The following is a 13,456-nucleotide window of genomic DNA, read 5'->3' on the forward strand; positions in this document are numbered from 1 at the left end:
TTGCAGTTATCGAACGGCTACTGTACATCGCAGTTCTTCTCTGTTGAACACCTACGTCGATGCGATTGAGGAACCATACGCGTAGTTCTTTCGTTGTTGTTCATCTATATAACATTCCTACAACAGACGTTTTAAAATAAAATGATGCGACTATTTCCAATTATCTACAGTCGCGATTCGCTGGTTGGGCCACGACCTCGGCCCAACTAACGAATTCGGTTTTTTAGTTGGGTCAACTGACAGCCTTTTGAACACGTGTATTTCGACTTGAACATCACAAATGATGTCCAGTGACGCTCAATCCCGTTTTCCGTATTTACATTGAATTTTGACGTTCGGTTGCTTTTTAGTTGGGCCATGGCCCAACCAGCGGAGGCCCAACTAAAAAGTGACCCAAGTATTAAGATCCCAACCAGCGAATTCCGACTGTACCTTCCTGCTTGATGACAGCACAAATATTTTTTTCGCCTACTTTCTGGATTGCATTTACCAGTCAAAATTACTTTGGTAATTTGATCAAATTTTCCTTGAGCATTTTCCTTGAGAACTGCATACTAAGCTTAAAAGTGGATCCAATTCACGAATTAGTAAATTCATTTTCATAAGGATTTTTATACCGGGAACAAAACACAAGTTTCTAACTGATTATTGCTGTTCCAGAGAAAGCTTTCCCTTTTTCGGCTCAATTTATAAACTACCGCAGTTGTCATTTCATGCTTTTTCTTTGTCGTTTTGCATGGCATACTATAATGACAACACCGAATATCTGATTTTTGTTTCAGTGTTTCAAAGATTTTCAAGCCTGCGGAAGAACTTTGACAGCTGCGGAAGAACTTTACGGAATCCGTAAAATGGAAAAATTTCAAAAGATCCGCAATATTAATTGGGATTATTCTACGAGTCGAGTGACGTGAGGTGAGTCGATTTTAGCAATTCTCACGTGAGGTGACCATGTTATTCAAATGGGGCTATACGACTCTTCTCACGTCATTCGAGCAATCTCACGTCACTCCACTCGTAGAATAAGCCCAAATAAGCTAAGCGGATGATTTGGAATACTCGTTTAAGTGAAAAAGTCTTCGTAAAACAAAATTCTTGCGGAATATTTTATTTGGGATACCAATACTTTCACACAAAAAGCTGCTGGCTGCACCCAGGGACACATCTGTGCTAGTCCTGAGTTCCTCCTCGCCGAATAATTCCTCCTGGCCCAATCCGTTGCGTAAAAATGGCCTTTTTCTGACGTTTGCACAGCACCCTCTGTTTACCAGCTCCTGAATATTTCGACACTTCTCCTGGACTCTTGCTGACTAGCCAGCATCCTACCGAACGTTCCGACCTCCTGATAAATTCCGTCTGGCGCTACCCACGACTTACGTGGCCGATCCATGATCCCACTGCAACACGCGACTTATACGGCCGATCCATGATCCTCTGCTGCAACGTCAACGGTCGATCCATCCCACTAAGATGTAGCTAAAGTGCCTGCATTATACAAGTGGCGCAATACTCCTACCTTTAAGAACCTTGTGCTCGATTGGAACAACTGATTTGACAGCAAGCGCGCCGTTCCAAATTTGACACTGTTAAGGCTCCGTCAGACGTTGCAAGCAAATCACTCGTGCGAGCGAATGATTTCTGAGAGTACTCGCAACTGCAGTCACACGTAGCAGTTTTTTACTTTAATCAAATGACAGTTTTACTCTCATTCAAATATAAACAAAAACGAAAAATTTGTTTTTCGACCACAAAATCTAATTTCATTCCTATTTTTTCAGTGCAACACTGCCACCTGAAAACGTTTTCACTTTTGCGAGCGAAAAATTTGCTAATGCTGCACTAGCAAGCGCAATTTCGTTTCTGCGAGTTGAAAATTTTTAACGCTTAGCAGTCACACATTGCAACCAAGCGTTTGCTTACGAGTTGTCATTTGTTTGCATGCAATCACTTTCAGTGTAGTCAGACAGGCAAATTTTTGACAGTTGTCACTTTCTGTGAGCAAAATGCTCGTTGCGAGTGATTTGCTTGCAACGTCTGAGGGCACCTTTACGAGTGCATGCAGCTTCTTTAGGTGTAGCCTTTTTCGAATGTTACGCGAGAAAAAAAACGCGTGATTCGACATTCCCACTGGGCATAAATTCGCTTGAAACCATTCAACTTGAGAGTGATTTTCTGACACTTGCTGTCAATGCGATCGCCAGCCGGAAGTCCAATCGCTGTCAAACGCAACTGTCTTTCGTTCTTTTTCCGGCATCTTTACAAGTGTCGTGCACACATCAAATTTTGCTGCGTTTTAAACAATGTCGAAAAGAGGTAACTATCGGTTGTTTTACGGACATTTCTGTGGTGGATTAGTGAAACGATGATCGCTGTATTGTGTCGAGACAAAACTCAGTAATTGTGGAGCACTCAGTGCGAAAATAAAGTAACATTGAGTTGAAGGCGGCTTGGCCAATGTTGGCAATCGAGTGATTCGTTGCTGTGATATTGAGAAGGACTAATGGTTTGTGTTGTTTTTTCCTTGTAGGACGTGGAGGTTCCGCGGGAGGCAAGTTCCGCATCTCGCTTGGTCTGCCCGTAGGCGCCGTCATCAATTGCGCCGATAACACTGGTAAGTGCTCCGAAAATCATTCCGCCAAGGTTTTGTTTTGGTTCTTAACCTTAGTGTTTCGCAGGGCTGGTATGGTACTAAAATAACTTATGGCCAATTTCTTTACCTTCGCTTAAGCTTTAAACCAGGTTTAAACGTATGGGTAAGCACCGCTTTAGAGTTAAGCGAAGGTGAAGAAATAGGCCCTTAGAAAATTGGATAAAATTTATTATTTAATAATGGCTTTAAGGGCCGATTTCTTCACCTCCGCTTAGGCCTTAAACCAGGTTTAAACGTATGGGTAAGCACCGCTTAAGAGTTAAGCGAAGGTGAAGAATTTGGCCCTAAGCTGAGAAAAAATTGCTTCATTATATTTATTTTATTTTAGTTTATATGAAATAATCATTTCGAAAAGCCGTTTATAAACTCCAATCCAACTCGCTCTAGCGTTGCATGTTGTCATAAAGTTTAATTCATTAATATCATTATTTTTTATTTCAGGTGCCAAGAACTTGTATGTGATCGCCGTCCATGGAATCCGCGGTCGCCTGAATCGGTTGCCGGCCGCAGGTGTAGGTGATATGTTCGTCGCCACCGTCAAGAAGGGTAAACCGGAACTTCGTAAGAAGGTCATGCCAGCGGTGGTCATCCGGCAGCGCAAACCGTTCCGCAGGCGAGACGGTGTTTTTCTCTACTTCGAGGACAATGCGGGCGTGATAGTGAACAACAAGGGCGAAATGAAGGGATCCGCTATCACTGGACCGGTCGCGAAGGAATGTGCCGACCTGTGGCCCCGTATCGCGTCTAACGCCGGATCGATAGCGTAAGGAGTTGGTTTGGATATGGTTTGAACTGTTTTGTGGAGAAATTATTCCATGAATTGAACGAGCAGAAAGAACTGGAAGCGGAATAAAACATGGAAACGTTGGTGAGAAAACAATATGTTGAAAAAAGTGGTGTTTTCGGTGTTGATGGTTCAAGATGACAAGATCCTGGCAAGGCAAGTCCAGTTGTATGTACTGCAAAGCAAGTGATTACTAAGTCACGTTCAAGTCTCAGGCAAGTGTTTTAACGTAAAGTGGGTCAAGTGAAAATTAAAGAAACTAAGTTGAAAACCAGAATGGTTGTCTAATGAAGTTGGATTTTTTTCCAACAACAATAAAATAAACAAATTACAATAAACCGTACGTTCAATTTATCTAAAAGAAAAAATAGCTTCGTTAGACGATCATTGCGGTTTTCAAGTTTATCAAACAGGGGGCAAGAAGCCTTTAGGCAAGTTCCGGTTTTTAATGTATTTGTTCTTATTCTACGTCTGGGGTGATTTGAGAATTGTACATTTCGAATATTTTTGCGTGAGACGACCGTGCAATTCGAATGGAAGTTATCGGTAATTCTCACTTCGTTCGTGAAATATGTACCTAGCACAATTTCTTAGAAATCTGCTGATACTAAGAATTTTGTAACAGTTGTTTGTCTAATGTTCATTAATTTATTCAGGCGTGCGTTGTACTAGTTTTATCCATTCTTCTTCTTCAATGGCTCTGCATTCCAACTGGAACTTGGCCTGCTTTCCAAGTTAGTATTCTATTAGCGTTTCCTCAGTTATTAATTGAAAACTTTTCTATGCCCGCCATTGCATGAGTTTGTACCGTCCGAATACTAGTGATTAGACATATTCACCCCTATTCTTGTTTACGGACGAACGAAACTTTCGAACGAATGCAGTTCGTTCGAATTGTTTCCTCATTTGATTTTGCTGGCGTAAACGAGAATGCACATCAGCTTTCGTTCGAAAGTGCGTTCGTACGTAAACAAGAATAATAGCCATTATCAGATAGGGGGAATGACGGCTTTGGCAGGTTTTGTTCTATTATTGGCAGGGTTTTTTTTATGACTGGCTAGGCTCAAATTTAGCCTAAACAATCTTTGCATATCAAAGAATATTGTGGCCAAATTTCATAAAATTTGGTCGACAAAAACCCCCCTGCCAATAATAGAACAAAACCTGCCAAAGCCGTCTTTCTCCCTATACAACAATAATAAAAATATGAAAATACAGTCGCCTCTCCACATCTCGATATTGAAGGGACCATCGAGATAGGGAGAGATCGAGGAATGGGAGGGAAATTGAAATGGATACTAGATCCAAAAAAGCTCGTTGCTATGAAATACGACAACAAAACAAATGCCATTTCTTGTTATTGATATGTTTGTTATTGTCCAAAGATGGTCTAGTAGCCTAAAAATTTGAACATATCGACATAAGGAGAGTGATTCCAGAACAAAATATAATCAGAACACATCGAGATAGAGAGATATCGAGATAGGGAGGTTATCGAGATGTAGAATACCCAAATGTATGTAGATTGAAGGGACCAAGGAAACCATCGACATAGGGAAAGATATCGAGATGTAGAACATCGAGATGTAGAGAGTCGACTGTAATATCAAAATGATGGGTGTTGCAAACCACCCCTACTGCGGGGTGACTTGCAAAACTTCATCGAATTCAATTCAATTCAATTCAATTTCAATTTATTTATCTATTTTGATCATTCATTTACAATTTGTTGCAATAAATTTTTGACCGAGATGGCGATGCCTGACATCAGTGATAATTTAACAGTAATACTTCTAAGAAGAATAGTTTTAACATTTTTAACATGAAGCTCGAGAAGGAAAAATGTTACTAGAAAAAAAAAACCTTCGTAATTACAATAGAAAATGGATAGTCTAAGGAAATGGGTGTTTAAAAAAAAATCTAATTATATATCACAGGTTCTAGTGCACCAAATGTTGGAGCAAGGGGTTTTCAGATGTTTCGCATCGAAGATGGAATTTGGGTAGAAGCCGTTGAAACCAGTCGTCGATTTTTTCAATACCTGCAAGTTCATGGAGGTCATCAGTCGGATGTAGGAAGTCCAGATTCATCATCGTTTTGAGGAGACGGTTCTGCTTTTTTCAACCGATAGCTACGAGCGCAAGTACACCACGCTTGAAAAGCGTAAGTCAAAGTTGGTCGGAAAACTGATTTGTACAAAAGCAATTTCGAACGTACATCTAATTTTGATCGACGATTGACCAGTGGATTGGTTAGCTTGTCGCATTTCTTTATATTCGTGGATATATGTTTCGAAAAGTTCAGCTTCCGATCCAGGATAGCACCGAGGTACTGAACGTCATCTGACCAAGGAATTAGTTGACCATTGGCTCTGATCTCACCTTGTGACAGGTTACGAGGACTTCTTCTTCTGGTGAAAAAGATGGCTTGTGTTTTATTGGCGTTGATCTTGATCTTCCATTTCTGGTGGTACGATTCGAGTGATTGCTGAGCTTGTTGTAGTTTCTCCAGCACAACCGCGGCATTACGATGCGATGCTAGGTAGCCCGTGTCATCAGCGAACAGGTAGTATTCAACGTCATCGATCATTATCATATCTGCAGTGAATATGTTGTAGAGGATTGGACGGGATCAGTACACAAGGCCGAACCACAGAAGGCCGAATCACAAAAGGCCGAAAATGTTCTAGCATACCGAAAGGCCGAATGATACAAAAGGCCGAATCATTACAAATGTTTCAATCTTCCAACCAAGATAACTTGGAATACTCAAAAATTAACGTTTACTTTTATTATGCTGCCCCATAAAGAAAAACTTGTCCACGTGTTTTGCAACTACTAGCAGCGATGTAATTAATTGTATTCAGTTAAGGTATTTAACGTCAGTTCAACGTCGAAGTTCAATCTTTCAACTGAAATAAGTGGCGGTGTTTATAGAGTCAATTTGAATCCTTATATATTGCATAATAAATCAATCTTTATTGCAGTAATAAAAGGATGAACATAACTGAACACTGTATACATATAAATATTAGCACTTTAAAGTGCTGATGCAGTAAACTTATCATCATCAGTAGTATTGGGAAAAGTCAAATTCCCAAATCTAATGCAAGAGCCCGAGTTAAAATCCACCGGATTCATGGCTCACAGAACCACATAATCGAATCTCCGATTCGCATAAATGTAGGAGTTGTGCGCTTCATGATGCACACTACTCACGATCTAATTGCAACATCAGAAGCTAAACAAAATCAATTTCATTTTCCAAATATTACGTTTTTAACTAAAAGCTGTATTTCATTTTTTCCTAATTTAAGAGAAACTGACTTTTGGCAAGAAATCACAAAATAATCCGAATAATCTATATTAAGTAATTAAGTAATTAATATTAAGAAATTAGCCGTTCAACATTTGGAAAATTACTCTATTTGAATAAAAAAAGTCCGAATAAACTCGGCAGACCAACAAAGTGGACCGGAGCGAGCGCGCGCTTGCTCCGGTCCACTTTGTTGGTCTGCCGAGTTTATTCGGCCTTTTGTGGTTTCGGCCTTTTGTGCATTCGGCCTTTTTTGCTTTCGGCCTTTTGTAATTCGGCCATTCGTGATTCGGCCTTTCGTAGTAGACCCGATTGGACTAAGTACTGCTCCTTGAGGTACGCCGTATGGAATGAGTTTCTTCTCTGATTTTTCGCCGTCGACGGCTACATGGTAGGATCGATCGTTAAGAAAACTCCGGATAATCTTTATTGTGGCAATTGGGAAGTTACCCAAGTTCATTTTATGAAGAATAGCTTCTTGCCAGACTGAGTCGTAAGCTTTTTCTACGTCAAGGAGTATCATTCCAGACGATCTTCCTTGAGTGAAGTTACTACGAACGTGTTTTACTAGTCGCAATAATTGGTGAGCGGTTGAGTGGCCTCTCTTGAACCCAAATTGTTGATCAGGAATGATTCGTATAGTTTCTAGGTGAGCTTCGATCCGAGTTAGAATCAATCGTTCCAGTAGCTTACTGATTGTTGGAAGAGGGCTAATCGGGCGATGGTTTGAAGGGAGCGTGGCATCTTTCTTTGGTTTTGGGATTGAAATTATAACGGCGTGCTTCCATTGAGTAGGGAAGTAGCTGGTTTTTAAACATGCCGAAAAAACGTTAGCAAGAAAAACTATACCCTTTCGAGGAAGATTTTTTAGCAAGACGTTCCGTATCTGGTCGTTACCTGGAGACTTTTTAGTTTTCAAAGAATGAATAAGTTTTTTTACTTCTTTTGGACGAACAAGCCATGAGTTGTCTGGTCTGGACAGGCATTGTCCAGATAATCCAGGGTACGATTGACACTTTCAGTGGTTGCAAAGTCACTTACCATTGAGTTAGTGTGTGATTTTGCGAAGTTTTCCGCTAATATTTGAGCCTTTGTCGCAGGAGAAGAAATCAGCATATTGTTACTGCGGAGAGGAGGGCTGTACTTACAATTTTTTGCAACGCCTTGAATATTTTCCAGAACTGATTGCTCCGGTAGTCTATCGATTGTAGTGTTTCACTAAATTTGCGGAAGTGTGCCTGATTGCATTCATCCACAATTCTACGGTTCAGCGACAGAACGATGTTCTTGTACGTTGGATCCCTTGTCCTAATCCACTGACGCCGACGTCGGTTACGTAGCGCGATAAGCAATCGAGTATTTTCAGGAACTGTCGTTGGTTCATATGGCCGACTGGTTACTAGGGGAACAGCAGCATTTTCAGCCTCTAGCAGCATCTTTGTGAAGGACTCAACTGCTCTGTTAATATCTGCTACATTTTCTAGAGCAACGAAAGTAGGGTCCAACAGGTTTAGGCTCGTATCTATTTTTTGTTGAAACATTCTCCAGTTAGCTCGGCTGTAGCAGCGAAAGGAGCGCATTTGCATCGTAGGTTCAGCGTCAAGGTGCACAGTGAAAGTTACAGGTAGGTAATCGGATGATAGTTCGTTGTGAGTTAGGGGTGATCGGGGCAATATGGGCCACCTAAGGAAATCGTTCCGAAAAGCGCTGAAAAGCTCAAAAAAACATCGTTCAAATGTAGTTGACTTATACTAGAGAATGTTACCTTTCATATAACGTCGATGATTGACGAAAAATGCGTTTGGAAATTGTTGGAATGCACTTTTGAAAATGTATTGATTTCAATGTGTGTTCCCGACTATACGGGGCAATATGAGCCACCATTTGGGGCAGTATGGGCCACCCATCCAAAACGTTTTTTTAGGCGAAAAAAGTGTCGTAATATGGAAGAATATGATATTCTTACAACAGTTGTGAGTATTCCATACCAAATAAAATTAAAAAACCGCACAACAGCGGACTGAAGCGATTTGCCACTCTTCACCGTTTGAACAGCCACATTTCAATTAGTCAATGGTCATTTTTTCTGTTTCAATCGCAGTAATGCGCTGTTGTAATTTTTCCGTAATGAATCTTACACATATGATAATATTCTTGTATTTAACTACTGAAATTTGAACTTGTTCGCACTTTAAGGCCTGATATCTGGCTCTGTGCAGGTATGCCCATATTGCCCCATAGAGACTGGTTTTGGGAAAAAAAAGTTTTATGATAAATTCAGATTTGTATCAATCCAAACATGTGTGCACAATATTCAATTTTAATATATCTTTGGATTGTGGGGTATTTTTGACCTGTATTTTAATCAGTTTTGTGTCAAAACTTTTTTTATAAACTTCAAATCTTATAATAATTTTGCCTATGCAGCGAAAATTTACATTTTCAAGTGTATTTTCATGTCTGAATTGAATTTTAATGCTGTTTTCACGTTGATGCATGTGTGGAGCATCCTCTTAAAGATCGTAAAACTTTTACATGATAGAACTTGTCAATAAGCTCAAAATGAGGGTGGCTCATATTGCCCCTACTGCCCCTATTGGTTTCGTCATGTCAATAACATTGTTGGACAAAACTAAGTCTAGTGTCGACGGTCTTCCACGGCCTACGGGGTGGAAGGTGAAAGAGTCTGGGTGGTGTACGTGGAAATTGTACTGTGAAACAATATTTTGGAGAGTTGTTCCTGCTTTGTTTGCTTTCATACAGTTCCATTGGCGATGCCTTGCGTTCAAATCACCGATAACAAACGCCGGTCCGTTATAACGCATTAAACTTTTGAGATCGTCCTTGTACTTATTCCAACATAGTGATGATTTGACTCCCGGAAAGTAAGCCGCAATGAAGTGAACGTTGACTCCGCGTCTTGTTGGGATCGAGATGCCAACAGTTTCCATTGATGTAGTTGAGGTATTTAGTGTGACGTATTTGATTCCTTTTCGGACAGCGATTAACACTCCTCCCCCTCGTTCGTTTTCGCCAGTGGGACGATCGAATCGAATACAGTTGTACGTGGGGTGAACGAAAGAAGATGCAGGGCGCAACCAGGTTTCGGTGACGATTCCCACGTCGATTTTAAAACGAAGCAGGAAGTCGAAGAATTCGATTTTTTTGTTCGATACAGATCTGCTGTTCCAGTTAACCACATTTAAAGTTTGTGGGTTAGACATTGTAGACATATTTTATCATAAGCTCGGATAGAGCCATGAACTGTTTCTCTTTATTGCGGCATCCTTTCAAGCGTGCGAATAGGTCCCTAGCCAGACACATAAATTCCGATAAAGTGAAAAGACCAGTTGTACTGCTCTCTTCAGTAGGGTTGATCAGTACTTCGGAATATAAGCGCGGAATATCTAGCTGCTTTTGGAGCTGAAGCTTTTGGGGTGCATATTTGATCACCACCCAGTGAAGGCCAGTTCGCTGTCTGTTGTTCTGTTCGAGAAGTTTTTGGATTTTCGCTGTTGCTGCTGGTGATCTCTGGCAAGAGCTCGGCTTTGTAGATAGTTTTTCCTGGCAACACATCCTTGGTAGTTAGCGGTATGATTACCACTACAGTTTGCACATCGCACTTTTGAACGGGTAATAGCTGGATCTAACGTTTCAAGATCCGCTTTCGCTGGGAGGCTGCATGCCGCCGAGAGATGTTTTTCCCCACACTTGACGCAGAGTGGAGTGATTTTGCAGTTTTCCATACCATGTCCAAAGCGTTGACAACGAAAACATTGTACCGCATCGGAGGACTTCCGAGTAAAATAGCGCCATTTGACCACGATACTGAACAGTGCTTTAATTTTCTGTAGTTCAAGTAGTTTCACTTTACCTTTCTCAAAAAAAAAGAAGATAAAGGATGCTTTCTTCAGCACCTGATCTTTTCCGTGAGAAGATTTTTATTTCCTTCGGTACAACGTTGTGCAACGCGAGTTCCTCTGCTAGCTCCTGCACGGTGTAGTCCGGGAGGCCAGAGAGAATCATCTTCAATGGTTGGTTTTCGGCTGGAGTGTACGAGAAGTACTCGATGTTTGCTGTATTCAGTGCTGCGATAATGTTTTGGTGCTGAAGTTGTCCATCTTGGTGGCCATGGACCATAAGTTGCACGCCAGCTTTCACTGCCTTCAGGTGATATGCTTGCTGGGGTATATTAGTAACATTGAGCAACTCACGAACTTGCTTCGTGCCTTTATTTACAATGTTGATTGGGGGTAGTCGGACTTTTTTTTCCTGCACAAGTGTGCCGCTTTGTTGTGGCACTTGGAAATCAAATCCATCGGAATCCGCGAGGAGGCCGAAACCATAGTGAGTAGTAACATTACCTGGCGTGGTTACGGGAATCTTCCGTTTTTTTACGCTTAGCATCTTGGCTGTGAGAGGTTATGTCGCGCACGGAACCTTTGTAATCGCGGCGAATCATTGCGAAGGAAGCACTTTGTGGACAAACTTTAAGTGCCCTGGCATTTTCCAGCTGGATGCCGCTTTCGCGAAAATTGACGTTAAGAGATGGGTGGAAAAAGAGTTTTTTGCATAAAAAGTACGCGAGACTTTCGTTAGCTTGTAAACACGATTAGTTTGACAGCTCGAATTCCACTTCATCGAATTGAATCATAACATGTTTTAGGGACGGTTTCTTCACCTCCGCTTAGTGCTTAAGCCAAGTTTAAGCGTATGGGTAAGCACCGCTTAAGAGTTAAGCGGAGGTGAAGAAATTTACTTATAGAATAACTTAATTATAGTGATTTTTCATCCTGGGTCATTCTTCATCACTGTCAATGCAGGGGCCTTACTTGAGGGATCTCCCTCTCCTCATTCCGCTTTTTTACGATTTAAACGAATCGATTGATATTTTTAAGTCATCGGTTTGAAAGTGCTTTATGTCGGTTTAAGAATGGTATGCACCATCAGTCATTTCCTGGATAGTTGTCTTTAAAGCGGTTTTGCTTTCTTTCCCCACCATCCATATTGCCACAATTTTGTTAAGATCATTATTTTAAAAAGGCATTTCCACAGCAAGCAGCAAACCTTCCACAAGTGTTGGATCTTCTTGGGGATTCAACACTGTTTGACCACCGTAAGTTTTAATTTTACTGTTTTCTGTATTAAGATAAATATTGCTGGGGACAAATCGTACCGCCAAGCGGCTTCCCGGATAAACAAGTTTTCTTTGAAAAAAATAGACTACATGCAACTTCCTGCAGGTTTCAAGTTGTTTCGCGGCAAGGTAAAGGAATTCTGTAATATAAATGGTCGGGGTTCAACTAAACCGCACCAAGCGGCTTTTAGACTGACTTGTGATATTTTGTTCGCAAAAGGAATGGGAATTATTTTATGTCACTACATGCGTACATTTGTTGTAAAATATCCTCAGCTATGGCGTCGAACGATGTCTGATGCGATTTGTGATTAATTGAATCTGTTACACGAAAACTTTATCAAAAAAATGGAAATTTTCCATTGGCGCTTGATGTGATTTGGCTAAACCCCGACCAAATGCTAGTTTGAAAAAAAAATGTTAAAAAATCAGCAGTTGTTGATAAATTAAACTATCGTGTATCAGCTGTTGCAAATCACCCGCAGGGGACTAATTTCGAAAAAAGTTGATTTTTCAAAAACAAATAATTTTATTATTTTATAGTTTTCACGGAATTACATACCTAATTAGGTACTGTAACTGGAGAGGGGGTCGATTTTGGTGAAATTATTTTCAATTTGCTACACGAACTTGTGATTAACGACGTTCGACTTTCAATTATAACGAAACAGTTTCACCAAATTGTTTGACGACTTTGGCATCCCTACAGCTCATCATAACTATAAAGCTTTGGTACACCCTATGCCACCCTGAAACGAGATATGTATGTTTCTTTCTTATTTCATTATTGTCTTGTTTTTGCAAATAAAGTTCAGTTGAGTTCCATGACCCGTAATGCTGGGTAGATACCTTTACGTGGTGTGTTACGGGGTAAGATCTACCACGGTTACATTGCCAGCTACAGGCAAATCCTGACCCAACGAATACCTTCCTAAATATCCAACGCTGTGGTACTTATAAGGGCGTCGCTAAGTCGATAGCCTCTCGTTAAGTAAGAACTACATTAACAATTCCTTCCTCTCCTAGTTACGGTGAAGATGGGCGTGGCCAGGAGTAGTAATCCTCATGCTTTTGTTATTTTTGTTTAAGACTGGAATCAAGGACCACTCCCCTTCTTGATTTCTGATAGCATTCTAGATAAGGATCTCAAAAGTAGAACATGAGTATCACTAGTGTCCAATCTACGAATTACACCGTAACAATGCTAATGCTAATAAAGTTCAGTTGAGTTCCATAGTCAAGAGAAACAAGACGTGTTTTTTTACTGACTTGACTACGGAGAGAATATTGCGTTTACAGTCCGCTTACTTCCGAAGGAAACAAAATAATAAACAAAAAAACAGCAGTAAGTAATATTTTCACCTAAATACAAACTAGGCACACCAAATACAATGTAACCTAGGGATGCGTGATGATCGATGTTTGGGTTTATTTTTATTGTAAAAAAAAAAAAAACTTGTGGAAACCCCAAGTGTTGCAAGTCACCCCGTTTGACGGTGACAATCCTGTGAGTTGTATCAACTGTTGGGAGCACCATCCATCGTTTACACCGCGAATAACAGATGACTGC

General features: G+C 40.6%; 1 protein-coding gene across 1 annotated transcript; it reads left to right on the forward strand.

Annotated features, from left to right (window-relative positions):
- The first annotated feature begins 2,194 nt into the window (after positions 1-2,194).
- Positions 2,195-3,772, forward strand: LOC134212793 (large ribosomal subunit protein uL14). The gene is made up of 3 exons (XM_062690958.1): positions 2,195-2,313; positions 2,528-2,611; positions 3,092-3,772. Exons 1-3 carry the CDS (start codon positions 2,301-2,303, stop codon positions 3,415-3,417), a joined length of 423 nt encoding a protein of 140 aa, XP_062546942.1. The 5' UTR covers positions 2,195-2,300; the 3' UTR covers positions 3,418-3,772.
- The last annotated feature ends 9,684 nt before the right edge of the window (positions 3,773-13,456 follow it).

Source organism: Armigeres subalbatus, chromosome 2 (assembly GCF_024139115.2).
Source record: "Armigeres subalbatus isolate Guangzhou_Male chromosome 2, GZ_Asu_2, whole genome shotgun sequence".
Classification (NCBI taxonomy): domain Eukaryota; kingdom Metazoa; phylum Arthropoda; class Insecta; order Diptera; family Culicidae; genus Armigeres; species Armigeres subalbatus.

What these genes read in the sequence shown, in the direction of transcription:
- LOC134212793 (XM_062690958.1), top strand. An exon ending in CAATTGCGCCGATAACACTG is followed by an intron (nt 2,612 to 3,091) that starts GTAAGTGCTCCG and finishes TTTTTATTTCAG; the next exon opens with GTGCCAAGAACTTGTATGTG.